At 48.0% G+C, this 20,094-nt stretch overlaps 1 protein-coding gene across 1 annotated transcript in view; it reads right to left on the reverse strand.

Moving 5' to 3' along the window:
- The window catches only part of Fbxw8 (F-box and WD repeat domain containing 8), a 102,073-nt gene that overhangs the window by 74,992 nt on the left and 6,987 nt on the right, over positions 1-20,094 (reverse strand). The window contains exon 2 of the mRNA XM_005344342.2: positions 14,366-14,470. Within this exon, the coding sequence (XP_005344399.1) occupies positions 14,366-14,470 (105 nt within the window). The remainder of the gene's footprint in view (positions 1-14,365; positions 14,471-20,094) is intronic.

The following is a 20,094-nucleotide window of genomic DNA, read 5'->3' on the forward strand; positions in this document are numbered from 1 at the left end:
TTGCTGTACAAGCCTGAAAACTTGAGTTCGAGTCCCCAGAACCCACATGAAGGTGAGAGAGAACTGGTTCTGAACTCCATACGCATAGGCTGAGATATGAACATACCATACATACATGCACGCCAAAAATGCATGCCTTATATACATGAGTGCACCATGCCATACACACAAGAGCACCACACCATACACACATGCATCATACACATACATGCACCATACAAACAAGCACTATACAACACAAGCACCATACAAACATGCGCACCATAAAAACATATGCACACACACACACCATACAAATACATCATATACACAATAATTAAGTTTAATAAAAAGAGAACAACTCTATCTCAAGGTGGAAGTTGAGGACCAACACCTCCATGTGTAAACTGTGGTTTACATGTACCCATACTTAAGCATGTGTCAGCAGAGTTTTTATTTTATTGACTGTTTCAGAAAGTGATGAAAAGCTTGAACCTTCTAAGGACCAGTACTCAATAAACAAACAAACAAGTAAATAAATGTTAAAAAGGATAACGGCAGAGTGTGGTGGTGCATGTCTTTAATTCCAGCACTTAGGAAAGGTAGGCAATTATACGTGAGTTCAAAGTCAGCCTGGTCTACAAAGTGAGTTCCAGGCCAGCCAGAAGTACATAGTGAGACTCTACTTTTAAAAACAAACAAGGAAAAAAATTAAGGTTGGACTCGGTAAAGACTGTGAGGCACTAGCCCATCAACTTGTGTTACCTCTTCTTCCTTCAGCTCCTTGAAAATCGTCAGCCTCAGATTTATAACAACTACACAGCCAGCAGTAGTGGGGGTGGAGGCACAGGATGTAACAGGCAGGCTTTGAGCTTACCAAACCTAATTCCTAAAGAGCTGGCAGCGCTGACCTGCCTGGTGGATTGCTGGAAAGCACTCCGGATGATTTACCTGATCTGTTTTACCTGCAGGGCAGCTATTCCAAACAGTGAGGGTTAAATGAGCCTAACATTGCTGGCCCAGCATGGTGGCTCACACCTGTACTCCCAGCACTCAGGAAGCTAAGGCAGAGTAAGGCAGAGGGGCTGGTGAGATCAAGGCTAGCCTGGGCTACAGTGAGTTGTTGTCCAGCCAGAAGTACATCACAAGCCACTATCTTGAGGGAAGAGCAGTTGTTTTAACACTGCAGTCCTGGAGAAGGCTCTGAGAGTGACAAGATGCTGATCAAACAGTTCAAGAGGAAAAATAGGAATGAGTGCCCCCAAGATCTTCGAAAACCCCGGCATTTCTGGGAGTCTAGCATGCTGCAAACAGGGGTTTTGCTGGGCACTTGAGGCAGGGGCAATAAGAAAGCCCTGACTTCTAGATTCCAGCTGGCCGTGAAACTCTGCACAAGCATGAAGCTACCAAGGCTAAGGCAGAGCTGTAACCAACACACAATGGGCCCTCAGCAGAGGCTGAAGGGCCACTGCCGCTATTCAGTCACTAGCTAAGGAGACTTCAGGGGCCACAGTGACACCTAAACTAATAGTTAGCTCACCCCCCTTCCAGAGGCAGGAGTGGCTAGTTCAAATGTGGGCGTTTAGGCAGAAGCTCAGAGCCACAGAACCACAGCAGTTACCCGAAATGCCCATTGTAAACAAAACAGAATCAAGTAAGACACATATAAGCAAATATGAAAGGAGACCCTAGCACAGGGCAAAACAGCAGCTGTAAGACTCGATGAGGGCCGGGCTCAGGAAGAAGATTCCTAGTCAGGGTGCACAAGAGGAGCTATGAGGGGAGCGAACTGCAGCAAGCATTCACTAGAGGGCTCACTGGCCAATCTGAGCAGGCAGAAAATCAGTCCCTCAGGTGAGATCATCCACTCTACAGAACAAAGCCTCTGAAACCTGTGTGTGCCAACAACCAAGTGCACAAAGTGCAGAGGCTGGAAGACATATGAGGAGCTGTGAGGTGAAGGGGCTGAATTTCAATTCCCTGTTACCTGGGCAACTGTTGAGAGAATAACCAAAGCCAGATCTGGTGGAGCACCTCCATAATCCCAGCACTGGGGGCAGAGGCGTGGATCTCTGTGAGTTCGAGACAGCCCGGTCTACAGTGAGACCCTGCTTCAAACCACCAAAAACAGTGATAGTGATTATAATAATAACAAAGAAAATGACTCAAACCGTTAGTAAAAATGGCACATTAGAGAATGTTTTTTTAAGCTAAGGCATCACTAAAGGAATAGATGAACAAAAGTTAAGAGGGCTGGAGAGATGACTCAACCAAATAACGGCACTCACCAGCTGCTCTTGCAGAGAACCTGGGTTCAATTTCCAGTACCCACAGGCGGCTCACAGCCACCTCTAACTCTAGCTCTGAGAGATCTGACGCTGTCTCCTGACCTCCATGGGCACCAGGCACACAGGTGGCACACACATACATGCAGGCAAAACTCATACATAAAATCTAAAAAAGACTCCAGACAGATATAATGCCCCAGGCCTTTAATCCCCACACTCAGATGGCAGAGGAAGAACTCTGTGAGTTCCAGAACAGCCAGGGCTACACAGAAACCCTGTCTCAAAGAAAAAAAAAAAAAGGACAGGAGACTCAGAAATAGAAGAAACTTCATAAAGGCAAAGGTGGCTGGACTCCATAAGCTCTGCCTCTCAGCCCCAGAACAGCTGTCACCACACAGCTCAAGCTGAGAACTAAGAGGGGGTGTGCAGATCAACTGGACACAGCTAGTACAAGAAGGCACCCTAGCATCCTTCGCTGCTGGGGTTCAGGCAATCTGGAGCACCCTCTTCCATAGTTTGCTACCTTTCCCAATGTATGGGCTGCCACAAGGTGGCCTGCTACAGTGTGCTTCCTTCCACCCTGCTAAACCACCTTGGCTGTCCCTTTTGAGGACAGCAGCTTCCACTGTGTACCCAACAGTACCCTTGTCATTCTCTCACTGGACTAAGCACTGTCCTTTCTCTTCCTCCTCATTCAGCCACGGGCACATGACTGGTTTCCATAGCCACCTTTCAGAATGCTATCCAATATCTGTGAATGTAAACTCCCCCATTTGACTGAGGTACTCAAAGTGGAACAGTCCCCCAACCATGGGCTATCGGGTGCCATGACCAGGACCATTTGAGATGGGGCTCTGCTTTTGTTCACAGGACTGGTAACTGGCAGAAGGCACGTGTGCAACAGGCTAGTCCCCACCCCAGCCCTTACGCATCACTTTGTTCATTCGCTTACAGACAGGTCTGATATAGGTATGAATAATTTGCATTGGTATGGATTTTAAGGTCAATTTTGTTATATGTATATGTATTTCTGATCTTGAATAAGGTGTTGTGATTGTGTAGTTCATTTTTAAAATGTAATGTATAATTAAGAAATATAGGTTGTTAATGGATAATCATCGATAATAGTAAAGCTTGTAGTCATGTTACTTAGATTTTCTAGATATATAGAGATATTTCAGATAGGCATTCTTCATATCTCTCAAAGGCTACAGAATATGGCATTTAAAATATTTTAATAACTTAGGACTTTTCATGACAATGAGACATATCTGCTCCTGGCGGCACCAATCTACTTCGAGAGGAAGATGGGCATCGAAGAGGATCCTTATGGAGTTTGATAGCCATTTGGGAAAGAAACTGCTCTTGCCTGGACTGTTGCATAAACTGGACACAAAGAACCCGCAGAGAGAGGACTACTGAACTTGCCTAAAAATGAGATGATCTTTCGGGGTTCCTGATTCATGAAAGAGTCTGTGAGACATTCTGCAGGACACAGCAGATAGTGACTGAACTCTCTTTGAAATTTCCTGCTTCACTTACTAAACCTGGATGGAGGTGGGCGGTCCTTGGACTTTCCACAGGTCAGGGAACCCTGATTGCTCTTCAAGCTGATGAGGGAGAGGGACTTGATCGGGGGAGGGGGAGGGAAATGGGAGGCGGTGGCGGGGAGGAGGCAGAAATCCTTAATTAAATAAATAAACTAAAAAAAAAAAGAAATTTCCTGCTTCATGGAAATGTCTGCTGGATACTATGGGCCTGAAGGCTGAAGATGGATGCCCCAACGGTACAAAAGAACTTTGGGTGACTGTCCAGGCAGTGAGATGTCTCTGTCATTTCTAGAGTTTTCTTATTTCTTGTTTACTTAGGTAGTATTACATCCTTCTGGAGTCTTTGATGGAGTTGAAGAATGAATAGATAGTTATAGTTTTCCTTAGTTATGATAAAAGATAAAATAGATATAAATATTGTAACTGTAATTCTTGCTTGATAACTGTTTTGCTATATGTAATTTTGCTATGTTAAAGTTAAAGCCTTCTTTTTTTCTGTTTAAACAGAAAAAGGGGAAAAAACTTACAGATCACTGTCCCAGACAACAGCCCTCTCCGCAACCAGGAAGGGAGTCTAGTTGCCAGCGGAGCAGGAAGTGAAGAGAGAGAGGAGAGGGAAGTGGCCGCTTTTTTAAATGGAAAGAGACCACACCCCAATGGGCTGGTATCTCAGCGGCTATAGGCTGGAGGAGCGGGAGGACCTCCCGCAACACAGGTCATCATGGCTTCCAGGGATGGTGTGCTTAAGCCTCCGGAGTGGCTCAGCTTACTAGACGTTAAAGGCACATCAAATTCGTTGTTATGGACAGCCTCATACTTATGCCACCTACTTAGAATATTGTAAGACGCTTCCTGCCAAGTGGTAATGGTGCAGCCTTTAATCCCAGCACTTGGGAGACAGAGGCAGGCAGATCTCTGAGTTCAAGGACAGCCTGGTCTAAGAGTGAATTCCAGGACAGTCGTGGCTACACAGAAAAACCCTGTCTCGAAGGAAAAAAAAAAAATGAAGTTTCCAATGACTACAAATCTCTCACTGTTTTTTCTCTTTTTCCCGTCAGGGACTTCAAGTTGTATATTCTTTCAGGTCTTTCAAAAACGTGAACTAGAGTTCAATTTTTTTTTAAAGATTTATTTATTTATTATGTACACAGTGTTCAGCCTCCACACCTGCAGGCCAGAAGAGGGCACCAGATCTCATTACAGATGGTTGTGAGCCACCATGTAGTTGCTGGGAATTGAACTCAAGACCTCCGGAAGAACAGTCAGTGCTCTTAACCTCTGAGCCATCTCTCCAGCCCTCATTTTTTTTTTTAAAGTTCCAAAGGGTAGGGCTAAAGAGATGGCTCAGCTTATGTTAAGACCACTGGCTATCCTTCCAGAGGATCAAGTTCAGCACACACAAGGTGGCTCACAACTACCTCTATTCTAATCCAGGGGAAATGACTGACACCACCTTCTGATCTCCACAGACACTGCGCAAACATGGTGCACACACATACAGGCAGCAAATACACATAAACATAATATATATGTTTTATGCATACATATATAGTTCCAAATGGGGAGATAGCTCTATCAGCAGAGTACTTGCCATGCAAGCACTTACGCTTACGCTTACCCCCAGGACCCACATAAATACTGGCTATGGTGGCATGCATTTGAAAACCCTCCCATACTGGGTTTGGGAGGGGCAGAGGCAGGGGAATCCCTGGTAGTTGCTGACCAGCAAGTCCAACCAGACCAATGTGAGCTCTTGACCAGTCAAGGGGAAAAGGATAAAGTAGACAGGATCTGAGGAATGAAGCCAAGGTTGGCCTCTGGTCTTCACATGTATGTATGTACATATGTGTACCCCATCCCTCATGAACACAAAGTTCAATCTCACTTTCACAATACTGTCTTTCCATAAGTAAATCCTTAAGTTTCTAACCACACTGCCCACATTAACTGTCACCCCACTGCCTACTGATCCACACTCCTCAGATAACATGAACTCCGGCTCTGTCTTCCGCTGCAATAGCTATTTTTCACACCTGTCAGTCATTGAGAGAATGTGATCTGTGGGTCTTTGTGTCTTATTTCTAAGAGGGAGGAATGAAAGGGAGGGGGAGCTAAGCAAGGCAGGCTGAAGACAAACCATGGAAGCTAGCCCACACTGGCATGGCCACACCATCAGTCACAGATCCACTTAACCACACTGTCAGGCCACACATCTACCTCAACCACGGGCTGTCGAGCACATGTGGTCAGGCCGTAAAAACCAGGAAACGACTCAGTCAAGTGGAGACCCCAGTTTTTACTAGACAGAACACTGGATTTGTTTTTGGCTAGTTTGGTCCACAGCTGAGCCTACCCATGACACCCAGTAGTGTCTGTTCATCTGTCTATGGCAGGACGGAGCTGAGCACAAAGCACAAGGGAGAGGGAAGCAGAGTCAGCCATGGCAGGGCAGCCACACTCAACTCCAGAGGGGAAGGTGCTTTTCTTCTAGACCACTACAACTTGGACCTAATGTGGTTACAAGGAGTGACAAACACTTGGGCTCTCCAAGGATACAGTGTTAGCTTGACATAGGGTATGAACTTTGATCCTTAGAATTTATAATTAGACAAACTTTTATAAAATTCCTGAGCTGCAACTACTGAACAAGACTTAGGATGGCTGCAGACCCTACAGACACAGGCGGCAGTGCGATCTAATGGACGCTGGCTTCTTGCAGTGCTGGCAGGTTTCTGAAGAGGAATCCCAAAGTGAAATGAGTTAAGAGAACTCAGGTTTGAGCAACAGAATCCTTTGCTGGGACTCCTCGGAGCCTCTCGTCTGGCACTGTTCATCTCTAAGAGGAAGGGCATCCGAGGCTCTGTCCCCCACACCCATCTGCTTCTACGTCTTCATGGCAGGCACGGTTCAGTTCCAGCTCTGCAGGTCAACCCGAGGCAACAATCGTCCCCACCTCCCACCTCCAGCTGCCCAAACTGGGCGTTGGGCAAGTATGTGCTGGCTACTTCTGCCTGCCTGGGAAGAAGGGCCTTTGAGAATCAGCAGGGCACGCGGAGCATATCTTTGGAGGATCTGTAAGAGGTATGCCGAGAACGATTTCCATGGTCCCAATCACACCATAACCAGGTATTACACAGTGACGCACCAACAGAGTCATCAGCAAACTACACAAAGGGCTGCTTCCTTTCAAAGGAGAAAATGACAGACAGCTAAACTTTCACAAGTGAATCTGAAAGGGTCCCACTCAAGGAAAACCTTTCTAACAGTTTTGCTTTCTTAACTTATATTGTAATCCAGCAAGTGATGGAGGAAGGCCATTGGTTAATTAAATAAAGCTGCTTGCCCTGATAGGTTAGAACGTAGGTGGGAGGAGTGAACGGAGCAGAATGCTGGGCGGAAGAGGAAGTGAGGTCAGACTCGACAGCTCTGCTCTTGGGGGCAGACGCCTCAGAGAGACGAGATGCTCCACTCTTGCGGGCAGAGGCGAGAGCTCTGCTCTCTGAGGCACACGCGATGAAGCTCCGACCCAGGATGGACGTAGGCTAGAATCTCCCTGGTAAGCCACCTTGTGGGCTACAGCAGATTATTAGAGATGGGCTAGTCCAGGTGCGAGAGTTAGCTTAGAAGAGGCTAGATAGAAATGGCCAAGCAGTGATTAAATGAATACAGTGTCTGTGTAATTATTTCGGGTAAAGCTAGCCTTGCGGGCAGCGGGGTGCTGGGGACGCAGCCCCGCCGCTCCTATTACTACAAGCAAGTTTACAAGCCTTACATTTCCAAAGGTCTAATTGTCTTTAACAACCCAGAACTGGAATGGCCCAGCTCAGAACCCCACTGTGTGAGCCTCAGCTGCAAGAACTTTTGCTAATAAAAGTAGCTGCAGCATTCTGCTTTATGGCTCCACTGTGAATTGCCACATTGAGGGAAAAAAAAATTGGCTTTATTAGGTCGGCCTGGACAAGGCTCTCTCCACAGGTCCAGACCCCAGGTTGGCCTGAGGAAAGCACTCCACAGAGCAGGACAGCATCTATGTGCTCCCTACCTCAGCTGTCATCTTTCTTTGTGCTCCTGAGCCCAGGAGCTTCCCACACACACACCAAGTCACCCTGCAAGGAGACCAACACCTGTGGTCATTTTGAGTCCTGTCCCCATGACAAACAGCAGCACTTACGTCTTCAGTCTCTCCTGCTGCCCTGAAAGCTTTCATGTTTTGGTGCCAGGCTTACGTGTTAGGGCGTGCAGTCCCAGCTGGCCGGCAGCAGCTGCTGGGGAAGAACCTTAGTAGATGGGATATAGCTAAACGTGGAAGGGGTCTTGGGGTTACAGCCCAGCCCTCTTCCTGCCCTCTCTGCTCCTGCTGCCATGGGGCTACCTTGTGCTCTGAGTCAAAGTCAGCTCTCTCTCCAGAAGCTGTCTGTCAGGTGACAGTGACAAGGAGAGCACTGTCTCCTCTCTGCTTGGCCTCACGCCCCATCCCGAGCACTCTCAGGACACTCACTTTCTTGTGTCCCTTCTCTTGTGGTGTCCTGGCTTAACTACCACTGATGTGCCGGCAGCACCCCAGGCTCAGCTGGGGACTCAACCCCAGCCTCACTCCCTGCACTAGCCTTCTCCCCACCCTCATCCAGCCCTCAGGCAATCGTGACTCCAGCCATCTGTACTGTATAACCCTCAATAGTCACCATGTCCTCTCCTCTAGATGACTTCACAGCCTTAGCTGGTCTCGCTAGAGCAGGCAAAGCGATGCATTCAACACATAGAGACGATCTTGATCGCTGCTGGCAACACTGCAAGACCTTCCTACCTCACCTGAATGCCCTTCAGTTTCTGTCTCTCCTGTGCTCACTCCTGCTCAATGTCCTGCACCAGTTTCCACGTGTTGTTCTGAGGACCACGGACGCAGGGCTCCACACAAACTCTCCTTCACAGACCCTGCAGGTGAGTGTGGGAGCCAGTGCTTATCAAGGCAGCATCCTTTCAGGAGGTTTTAGTAACAGTCCCAGCTTCCGGAAGTCATCCTTGGCATGTGGTCCCTTCCTCCGCCCTCAAAGCCAGAATGTCAACAGTATCTGTCTCCATCTGAGCTCTGGTCCTTTACCTGCATTAGCCTGTCTGGTTACCCCACAGCCACTTTCTCTCACCAGGACTCTAGTTGAGCCGCATCTGCAAATGTCTCTTACCATGAACACAGGGACAGGGGCCCAGTGATACATCTCGGGGAGGAACACATTAGGTTGATCACTGTGTATACCACAGTCCAGTCATTTTGACCTTGCCAGTCCTCATCCACAGGAGATGCTCCACAGGACAGCCTCAGCTCTGCCTACCTCAGGACTCCTGCATGCCTGTCTCCCTCCCACCCTCCCTCCCTCTCCCTCCTGTCTTCACTGCACAGGACCCACTCCCTCTATAAAGGGTCCTCACTAGCATTGCTCACTGCAGCACCTGCTGTCAAGAACGGCACCTGGCCCTCAGCAAACCCTTGGAAGTGAGCAATGGGTAAATCCAATGTCTTAAAAACTCAAAAGAAAAGAGCTCTTTTGGTTTTTATGAACTCTGCAACCCCTTACATGCACTGGGCCCAGAAGGCTCTAACTCTCTTATTCTCGCACCTTCTATGTTCTCTTTGTACTTTTTCAGTTGTGGAAGATGTCCTACATGATAGTAGACCATCAGAATCCTTCCGGTACCCGCCACTCAGTCCACTGTTTCCTGCACCCCATCCTTCCTAGTGGCTCTGCCTTTCTCTAAACCCATGTGAAGCAGACAGCCACTTAAGTGGCTCCTGAGAGTGCTTTTGCTTTGTGCTTGTGTACAAAGACCCTCTGACATGACTCTGACAGCCACCAAGATGGTCAAACTGAAGAGCTGCTGGGAACTAAAATCTGTGCAGTCATGGCGTGAGGGTCTGCTCACACCTATTTGGTGACAGATCCATGACTTAGAGAGACTTCAGGATCAGAGCTGTAAAGTAAAATGCAAATGTTAACATCCCAAGGTGTTAACACATGGTCAGCTCATGGCATTACCCCTCCCTTGAAAGCTGACAGCCTGACTCTGGCACACTGGGACTCTGCCCCAAAATCACTAGCTTGTTTTGGTCCTGCCTGCTTTCTGCTCACTGTACCACAACCTTCAGTGGCTCACCTCTGCCTTCCTTTTCTTTATTGGCTTTAAGACTAAGTCTTACTATGTAGCCCAGGCTGGTCTTGAGTCTGCACAGTCTTCCTGCCTCAGTCTCCCAAGAGCTGGGATTACAGATATGCCCCACTATGCTTTGGACCTCTATGTGCAACTTCCTGCCCTTTACCTGAAAATTCTGACATTACTGTCTATGCATCTCAACTACTAAAACTAGACATTAAGAAATAAATAGTCACAAGGGTGCTGGAGAGATGGCGTAGTGGTTAAGAGCATTGCTGCTTTTCCAGAGGACCTGGGTTTGATTCCCATCACCCATATGATAGCTTACAACTGTCTGTAACTCCTGTTCCAGGGGATCAAATGAACTCATACAGACATACCTGCAGGCAAAACACCAATGTACATAAAATAAAAATAAATTATTTTATTTTTGGAAAAAGAAGTACCCACATTATAACATGTATTTCTTTGACCAAAGGCTGCCAGAGGCTGCTGGGGCTAGGGGTGGAGAGGAGGCATGGGTAAAATAGGTGTGGCCGTCAAGGGTACAAGAGATTCCTGTGGTGAGCATTCTGTGTGCTGACAGTAGCAGAGAACACACAGATGTACACCTACAGTAAGACAGAACAGAATTAAAAATACAGAGGGGAGCCTGGAAAAGCAGTGAAACCCAGGCAGGCATTATGGAGTGGACCGACATCAATGTGCCTGATGCTGTTCCCACTAAGCACAGGAGGGACCATCGCAGGAAGAAACAGGCAGACACACAACACCTGTCTGTATGCATGTCTGCAGCTTCCTGGAGATTCATAGTTACCTTCAAATGTTTAAAAAGAATGTTGGAAGGGGCTGGAAAGGTGGCTCAGCAGTTGGGAGCACTTGTGGCTCTTGCAGAGGACCTGGTCTCAGTTCCCAGTGCCCACAGGATGGCTCACAGCCATCTGTGACTCCAGTTCCCGGGGACCAGATGCCTTCTGACTTTCCAAGCAGTGCATGTGAGGGCACACAGCCAGGATACTCATACAAACAATACATCAATCTAAGAACTAAAAAGAATGCTGGAACTGGACACGGTGGCCCATGCCTGTAATCCCAGAACCAAGGAGGAGGCTAAAACAAGTCTGGAGACCTGAGACAGACTAGATTACACAGCAAGAGCCTACAAAACAACAGAAAGTTGATAAATACCAGAAACCATCCCTCTTCAGAATTATTCATGTTGCTATACAACAGCACTTAACTTTCTTCTCACAGAAACCAAACAATTTTGTAATTCTGAAATTGGCAATCTTCTCAATATGCACGGTAAAATATTACCCCTTAAAACACTAGGAGTCCTGTGGACATGGAAAGGATGCTCACAAAATGTTAGTGCTGTCAGATTGATAACGTGCTTCCTAAGAGCCCTGCCGTATTCATGACACTCTGAAGGAAGACCTCCCAGCAGAGACACTCAATCCACACACAGTGCCACAGATTGGCTGCTGCCAAGGGTGAAGTGCACATCAGTACAGAGGGTACCAGCTGAAGGGAAGCACTTTGGGGCAGCGGCAAATGACATCTCTGAGGTATCTCCAGTCAGGCCTACTTGCTGCCAGTCAGAGAGCAGCTTGGCATAAAGACCTAAGCAACAGGTTTCTCCAAGAGCACAAAACTAGCTTAGGATGCCAATTCCACACAACTGGCCCCACTTCACTAAAGTCCCTATATGCCTAGATTATAAGAGAAAAAGAGAACAGGAGAGAGACAGAACAGAGGGAGCCCATAAAGCAGTAGGACCCCATTCAACAGGACTTTCTCCCTGCTGCAAAAACAACCACCACAGGAGCAAATGAAAACACTCTTTATATTTATCACTTTGTAGTTTATGATAACGAGGACAGAAAACAAGCCAATCCTCCTGACTGCTGGCCATCCACTGTTGTCTTCATGTAAGATTCTGAAAGCTCAGCTTCCTCATCACAACCAACTCCATCACCGAGAACTGAAGGGGCCTGATTGGAAATAGTTTCCACACTTCCACGTGTTCTCAAAATAGGTCCCTCTCTGTCTCTGTCTGCCTCTGTCTCTGTCTCTCTCTCTCTCTCTCACACACACACACGCCAACTGGAGAGAAAGGGAAGAGTTCTAGAGTTCTAGTGAGAACTAGACTGGTGTGCTGCAAACGAAATGGTTCACACCTGCAGGATAATTGTCCAGCAGGTCAACTGTCAATCTCTCCTGAATGCAACCCCATTGTACCAAAGGGGACTGCTCCCACCTAATCCTATCATGCCCTGATTAACTCTTTTTTTTTTCTTTTTTGGTTTTTCGAGACAGGGCTCTGTGGCTTTGGAGCCTGTCCTGGAACTAGCTCTTGTAGACCAGGCTGGCCTCAAACTCACAGAGATCCGCCTGTCTCTGCTTCCCGAGTGCTGGGATTAAAGGCGAGCGCCACCACCGCCCGGCCCTGATTAACTCTTTAACTCTTTAGACAGAAGGTAGTCACTTGAGAGCTCTCCACAAAAAGTGAGAGCAGAAATCCATGTGAAGGCAGTGTTCCTGCAACAGCAGCCCACTAGCAGAATGCCGGTGAGCGCATAGTGCTGGCTGTGCAGGGGAGAGCTGGCTGAAAAGGTCCAGGACTCCACACCCTGGCATTAGGCTGATAACTATGCGCTCAGCCTCCATTCCTGGGAGCAGAGCCAAGGCATGAACTAGAAAACAATAAACCAAATTTCTTGGGGTAGGGGTAGGGATGACAACGTAGGTACTCTTCATGCAACTGACAACACTGAGTACTGTTTACACTTTGGCACATGTTTCAGAGTGCGTGTCAATGTTCCACTACTGCAGACACACTGCATCAAGAACATGTGCTGGCATCTCTACTTAAGGAACACTGCTGCGATCACATACCAAAGGCGCTCAGCATCTCCAAGGAACTGACGAAGCACATACTTCATAAAAAGGCCCAATATCAGGGACTGTCCCAGCTGATCTGTGCAATTACTGTGCACAAGACGTTGGATGCTGAACTGTATCCACAATGACATGACTTCTGACTTTCACAGTAGTCATGCTGCCACATTTGCAGATTTCCATTGAAGTGGTTTGAGTGATGGGTTTAAACCCAGGACCTTATGTACTAATCAAGCACTCTACCGCTAAGTTACATCATTAGCGAAACTAAGTTTGTTTGCTTGTTTCTTTTTCTCTGGCGGTGGCTCTAGAGGTCAAATTCACGGCTATGAACACTCATTCAATTTTATTAGGCATACAAATTTTGACAACTGGAAAAAAACCTAAAAGGAAAAAAGGTAATTTAATCACATGCTTTTGGCCAAAAACATGAAAAGAATGTTAAGGGCATAAGCCTTGACCTCCCAAGAGCATACATGGTCAGGAATATAGACCATGGCCAACCTCAGACCTCCAGTGTCTTGTTGCAGAGCGCTATTTGCTGAGCTGACAGCCATCACCATCATCAGGACAGCCGTGACCACGTGCAGGAGCCTCAAACTGCTGACCTCCTTCAGAGACAGTGAGGTGGAGATGGTTACTGGACCCTCACTGGAGACACCTGCTCCCCCTGCACCTCCCGGCCATGCATATGCAATTCTGCCTTAACTGGGAGTCTTCGGGGAGCTGGAATATTAACTGTAGAAGGTTAACTGAAGAGGTGTCTTCATCTATGCAGCTGGGATGCAACATCCATGTTGGGGTAAGGCTTTCTGGGTGTGGCTGCTTTGGGGTCATTACGCTTCGATAGGTTTCCTTCCACCTATGCTCTTTAGGGAAGCAGTTCCCTGGGTAACACTGTGATGGAACTGTTTGTCATCATATAAGTGTTTGCCCCATATAAGATGTTTGTTTATGTCTCCCCAGGGAAAGAGTTCTCACAACATCCCTGCATGCAACCAAGGCCTGGCCACCGTTCTGCTCCAGAGTCGGCAAGACACGGGCAATGCTCCTGTGTAATCCCCCAGTGTCTCCCCTCTCACTTGCCTCAGGAGCGTGGCTCTGCTATTTAAAGGGTAATTTAGACTATTTGTCTAAAACATGACTTCACCAATCTGTCCCTGGGCTGACCCTTAGCTGCCACCCTAATGACTAGTCTGATTTAAGGGCTACGTCTTTCTACTAACACATGTGATGCATTAACACAGGCTAGCTCGCTGCAGGCAGAGCCCAGGACTTCAGCCATAATTCCGAGCCAGCACAGAAGACAGTCACCAGGAGATATACATCAAAGGGACTGTGGAACAAGAAAGACCCTGTTGGTTCAAGGTAGGCTTCCTTCAAGAAGGCCGTTATGCATTCATCAGTTCTGTCAACTGTGATTCTACAGAATCAACTGCTCTAGGGGCTCCCCACACTCAGTCAGAGCTGGGGACCCTTGAACATGTATCAGCAAACGCTTACCTGAGCACACCGACCCAGTTCTCTTCTATTCAGATACTGAAATATATTGATTGCCAATTCATAAGGCAGTTGGACGTCAAAGAAGGGCACATCATCCATCTCATTCTGTGGAAACAGAAGGAAGAGGTTGAGGGTGAGGCTGAGTGCAGCTTGCATTTCCAGACCTGTCCATCACTGGACACTCTTGTAAGTGACCAGAGCAGGGCCATTTCAGGGAGAGAAGCAGTGGAGTCACTATGAAAGCCACGTGACTATTTCCCATGATGCTCAGAAGGAGAAGCACGGGTGCTAGAGGAGTGGGTGCCCAAGTGTCAGAAACCTCCTGTCAGAATTCTAAGGGAAGGTGAGGTGGCAGGTGCCCCAGAAAGCCCACCTGGGGCAGGGGGCTGCCACTCCCCAAGGCCAAGCAAGCCTCCCCAACACGTGGGAACAGTGGCCCCAGCTGAAGAAGTGCTGACCAGGTCACTAGCATGTTTTCATGGGCAAAGAGCAGGGTGGAGGCTGCTCTGCTGGAGCCAGGCCCACCCCTCCTCGGGGTCTCTTAATGCTCTGGGGGCTCACGCTGGTGAACCTGAGCGAGCCAGTATAAACTGCTTCTCCAAGTGTTGTTCATTAATGTGCATCAACAAAAGCCAGCTTGCCCTGGGGTAAGCAGTCGGAGATGAGCTAAGGGGCTCAGGCGGAAAGCAAAGGTCATGTGGATCCCAGTGCACAAAGGAATCCGAAAATGGGGAAAGACCAAGTGTGACCTGAACAGGTCCTCCTGCCAGTCATGGCTATGGCCAAGCTGCAGCGTGTGCCCTCTGTCCCAACAGACTAAGCTTGGGAAATTCATGTTTAGAAGCTCTGGCTGCCATCACTGACTTACTGCTGAAAGCAAGTTGCTAATCAGTGCTCACTACGAGTTTCCACAGCACGAGGTGGCCGCCTCAGAAGACAGCCTCCCTGCACTGAGGAGTGCGAGCACCAATCAGACTCCTCCAAGCCTGAAGTTCAAGAATGTTCAAGAATCATGTTACTATTCATCCAGGAATCTCAGGACTGAAGGAGAATCTGGAGCCTAGGAGGAAACATGGTGTTTGATGGCAAAAACAAAGCGAGACTAAGCACACAGGCCAAAAATGCTCTCTGGGGAAAGGGCACTGACCAGTCTCTGCAGGCAGAGAAGGACAGAATGTTCAGTCAGTGGAAGGATGCTGGCCATGCAGAAAAACAGGAAAACATCTGCAAGGGTAATTGGGAGGCACTGGGCTCTGCCTAAGAAAACAAAGCAAAGTCACTGGGCCTCAAGTCAGGCAAAGTCCTCGCCTACAATGACACCTTCACTCACCACGGAAGAGCACTACTCGCTGCCAGATGCAGCCAGAGATACCCCAACCTCCTGCAGGAATCACTGCTGGTCAGGACCTGGCAGACACACACAAACTGAGAAGCGATCATTCACAATGCTACTCCCAATGCCCTTCTTGCCTTTTCTTCTACATTATTTTGTCTGCAGAAGCAGAGAGGACCAACTCTGTCCACAAAGTAAAGAAACAAGAGAAAAATGTCCCCTTATGCTGATACAACCAGAGCTATGGCTGAGTGAGGCTGGGCAAGACAGGGTGAGCCAGGGCGAGGAGCTCGTTTGAGCTGTGGACTCCTTTACGGTAGGCCACACTGTAAACTGGTCTTGAGATGAACATGAGATGCCGCCTTTGCTTTTATTCTGGGCAGAATTCACAGCCTTCCATCAAATGCCTATTTTGTTGGCCTGTTTCCCAGGCTCACCATGGAAGACAGTCCCTCCATGAAAACATGACCCCACTTCCCACTGCCCTCCCTGATCTGAGACTCAGTTGGGATGAGCAGAGTCTGGAGGCACCATGATCCCAAATAATCAGCCAAAAGATACCTAAGATTTCTTTTAACAAACTCAGGGTACCTGCCCAAGGAACACATGAAGAAATTTCTCATAGAAGCCAATGCAAGCCCTAGGGCTAAGCATGCAGAGTCTAGGTGCCACTTTCCTCAATGCCATGCCAGCTCCTTTTCATTTTCTCATGTTACTGACTTCCGAGTCACTCTTAGCTGTCCTGTTGGTGACTTGCTGCCCTTTAACCTGAAGCCAATACATTACCAGACGTACAAGGACGACATGCAGAGTTAGGCTACATCCCATCAGCGGGGGATGACACACAGACCAGCATCACCAACTCTAGAGGGCATCTAACAACTCAGGAAGGCTTTGCTGTGGTGCCTGGGTAGCAAAGATGAAACCCAGCAGGCTGCTAAGACCGCCAGTACTGAGGGCCACTGCACTGTGAGTCACACTGTGCGAGGCTGTCTCTAAGATCTGAAGCCACTGTTTCAAAGATAAACTATAAGAACACTGCAGAGCCAACCTTTCCTTTCAAATCACCATTCTTAGGAGTACCTCTAGACTCCAAAATGTCAATCAAAAGTGCCCATTCAAACCGGTCTAAGTCCCCTCCCCCACTTCTATGTGGCTGAGCTTCCTGCTCCCACCACTGGTTAGGGAATGGCAGGAAGAAAAGGAGGCCAGTCATCCAAAGAGCAACCAGCAGTTATGGCATATGCATGGCCAAGGTCAGGAGACCACACCCTAAATGTTCATGCTGTGGCCTTTAGTGATGGGGCAGTGGGTCACTCAGATTCCCCCAAATGAGAGATTGGGGCCTGCCTGCTACTGGTTCACAGCTGAGTCCCCTACCACATGCCAGAGGGCCTGCCCCACCAAAGTGCCATCCCCTCCAGAACACATAAGCCTCTGGCCTCAATTCAGACCTCTGAATGGCCAGCCTACTAAGCCCACATGTGAATCTACACCTCAGAGTTGACTCCATTAAGCACAGCCTTCCCCTCCAAACAACCAATGAGACCATAAAACCATGTGCTGAGTACAAGCATCCCCAAGAGTTCTAAGCATACAGTTGTACAGGCCGGTATAGAAACCTCCTTCTGATATCCACTGAGGTGATACAGGAGCATGCAGGTGAAGAGGGAGTGTTCTACCATCCAACCAGAGGCAACAGGGTAAGTGACTGGCCTATAAACGTCAGCTTGCTGTGTTAGTAGCGCAACACTTGAGAAACACCTCATCAGAGACTACATCATCAGTTTAGTCAACCCTGTGCGGACCTAAGCAGACCTAAAGCCACACCCTGATCCAAGCTGTAGTCCAGCAAGCACTCCAAGCTCACAGCTGCTGCAGAGGTCTCCTGTGATGACATGCAGCCATTCCTCCCACTGCAGCTGCTGCAGAGGTCTCCTGTGATGACATGCAGCCATTCCTCCCACAGTGCACAGTGAACGTAAGGACACTACTTGTGCTCATGTGCAGAGAAAGCCCTGGATACTAGAAGATGCTGTCGAACTGCCATCTAGAAACCTGGCGCACACAGCCAGCCTAACAATTATAAGCCACAGCAGGATGACCCCATGACAAAGCAGACGACATGGCCATTCTGAGAAGCAGCAGCAAAGAAACGCTGAAGTGACACTGTAAGAACATCAGTTGAGCAACAGTGACATCGCAGTTCGCCAAGCTCAGACTCTAGATTCCTCCTCCAGTCAAGGGAGGAGTCGCACAAAGGGGTTGTGTTACGCTCAGGTCAGTGAATGCTGATTTTCCCAAAGTCTACTGGACTCACTCCAAAAACACCGAAAGAAACTGTGAAGAGATCTGTCCCCAGGGAGGCTGATTGTCCCCCATGTGCTAATATAAGCCTGACTCCATAAATGGATGGTCTTTATGCCATTGTGTTAGAAACTGGATCTGCCTTCCCTTGTTTAGGAGAAGAAGGAGTAATTACTAGGAGCCAAATCAGCACAGAGGGAAGAAACCAACTCTGGATGCACTTCCTAACAGTTATCTCTGCAGCGACCACCACTCAGATGCTCTCTAGGCTGCTGTTTAAACAGATCTTCACTGCTCCTACTGACCCTGGGATGGAGAGGCCTGTGTCTGCTGGGCTTATCTGAACCCACATACCACACAGTCCCACCACAGGAATGGATGGCATCCAGTTTCACTTCTGGCTTGAGAAAATAAGGTGGTAGATGAGGAAAGTCTCAAATCACTCTCAAAATAGGCACCAATTCTGTCTTGAAATACCTTCCTGGCACAAATAACAGGAGTGTCAGTGTACACCACAGATTTCTTCTCGGGTTCCTAGACTATCTGTACAGGGGCCACACCATCCAGCTTTAAAAAATAATTTATGTGCAAAATGCTGTCTGAATCCAGGGCCATGCCCAGGGCTGGGGGAAGGGAGGTGCTTTTAGCAAATGCATGAGAAATGGCCTCTACACTGAAGGAGTTGAATCTTTTATGGAGGTAAGTCATCGCATATAAAACAGAATAAATACAGGAGATAGTCCCCCAAGGTATACAAGGGCTCATTAGTAAGTCAGCTATTTAGAACTTAGGAATCCTTTCTCAAAATAATAATGATAATAATAAAATGCTATAAAGAGAGATTAAGTTCCCCAAGCAGTCCACAAAAAGCCAATTTATCTCTTCAACTGAACCTAACCCCAAGTCGAGTCGAGCAGTGTTCAGTAAAGATGTGGGCTGTCTGCACAGACAACAGCCACCTACAGAAGCTAACCTGCCTGCCTCACATGTGCCCTCACCTGGTGAAGACACTGAGATTTATTTATTTAGAACTGGTTCCAAAACTGTGAGATACATTCTCATTCATCACCTACTGGCTATTTCCCTGGGGGCTCCAGCAAAGAAGGGAGGTAGAAGAGGCAGCTATGAACTTGGGACTCCCAGGAGACTGGGTGGGTGTAGCAGTGAAGGAAGTCTGTGCAACACACTGGCCAGCCTCTGCTCACAAAGCTGTGGTTCCAAGCTGGGGTGAGAGACTGGTGAGAGACAGGCAGGACAGAGGGCAGAAGAGGGCCTATTGGGAGGGGAGCTCAGCTTGAGAAGGGCTGGACTGAGCATGTGAATTTGATTGGTTAAAAGGCCCGGCAGACACACCAAAGCACAATCGGACCCACTACAGAATCTGTGGAGCTCGGTGTGAAAACAAGCATGTTAGGGTTCCTAAGGTCAAAGGATTTTAAGACTTGCCAGGGCTGCAGGGAGAGACCTGGTCTAATGCAGAACATCTGTCTAACTAAGCAAGATGTGTTGCATCTGTTTAACTATGTAAAGATGTGCTGCTGGTTTACCTTGTCTGACTATGGAACCTGACTGGTCTAATAAAAAGTTGAATGGCCAACAGTAAGGGAGGAGGTATAGGTGGGAGACTTCTAGGAGAGGAGAGCAGGCAGGAGAAGGAATTTTGGCTGGGGGGTAGGGGAGGATGCCAGGAGCCAGAAAGCCAGGCAGGAGGAAGCAGGAAAGTAGGACTCACAAAATGAAAGGTAAAAAGCCTCAAGGTAAATGCAGATGAAGGAAACAGGTTTAGCTAAAAGAGCTGGGGGAGACAAGCCTAATAAGACCCAGCATTCATAATTAACAATAAGTATTCGTGTCTTTATTTGGGAGCTGGTTGGCAGCCCAAAGAAAATTCCAACTATACCGGCTTCAAAAAGAAGAAGGGAGGAAGGGAGGGAGGGGCAGAAAGGAAAGAAGGGAGGAAGGGAGGGAGGGAAGGAGACAGAGAGATAGAGAGAGACAGAAAAACAGACAGAAAGGAAAGAAGGGAGGGAGGGAGAGAGGGAAGAAAGAAGGAAGAATGAATGAACGAACGAACGAATGAATGAATGAA

Source organism: Microtus ochrogaster, chromosome 2 (genome assembly GCF_000317375.1).
Source record: "Microtus ochrogaster isolate Prairie Vole_2 chromosome 2, MicOch1.0, whole genome shotgun sequence".
In the NCBI taxonomy this organism is placed as follows: Eukaryota; Metazoa; Chordata; class Mammalia; order Rodentia; family Cricetidae; genus Microtus; species Microtus ochrogaster.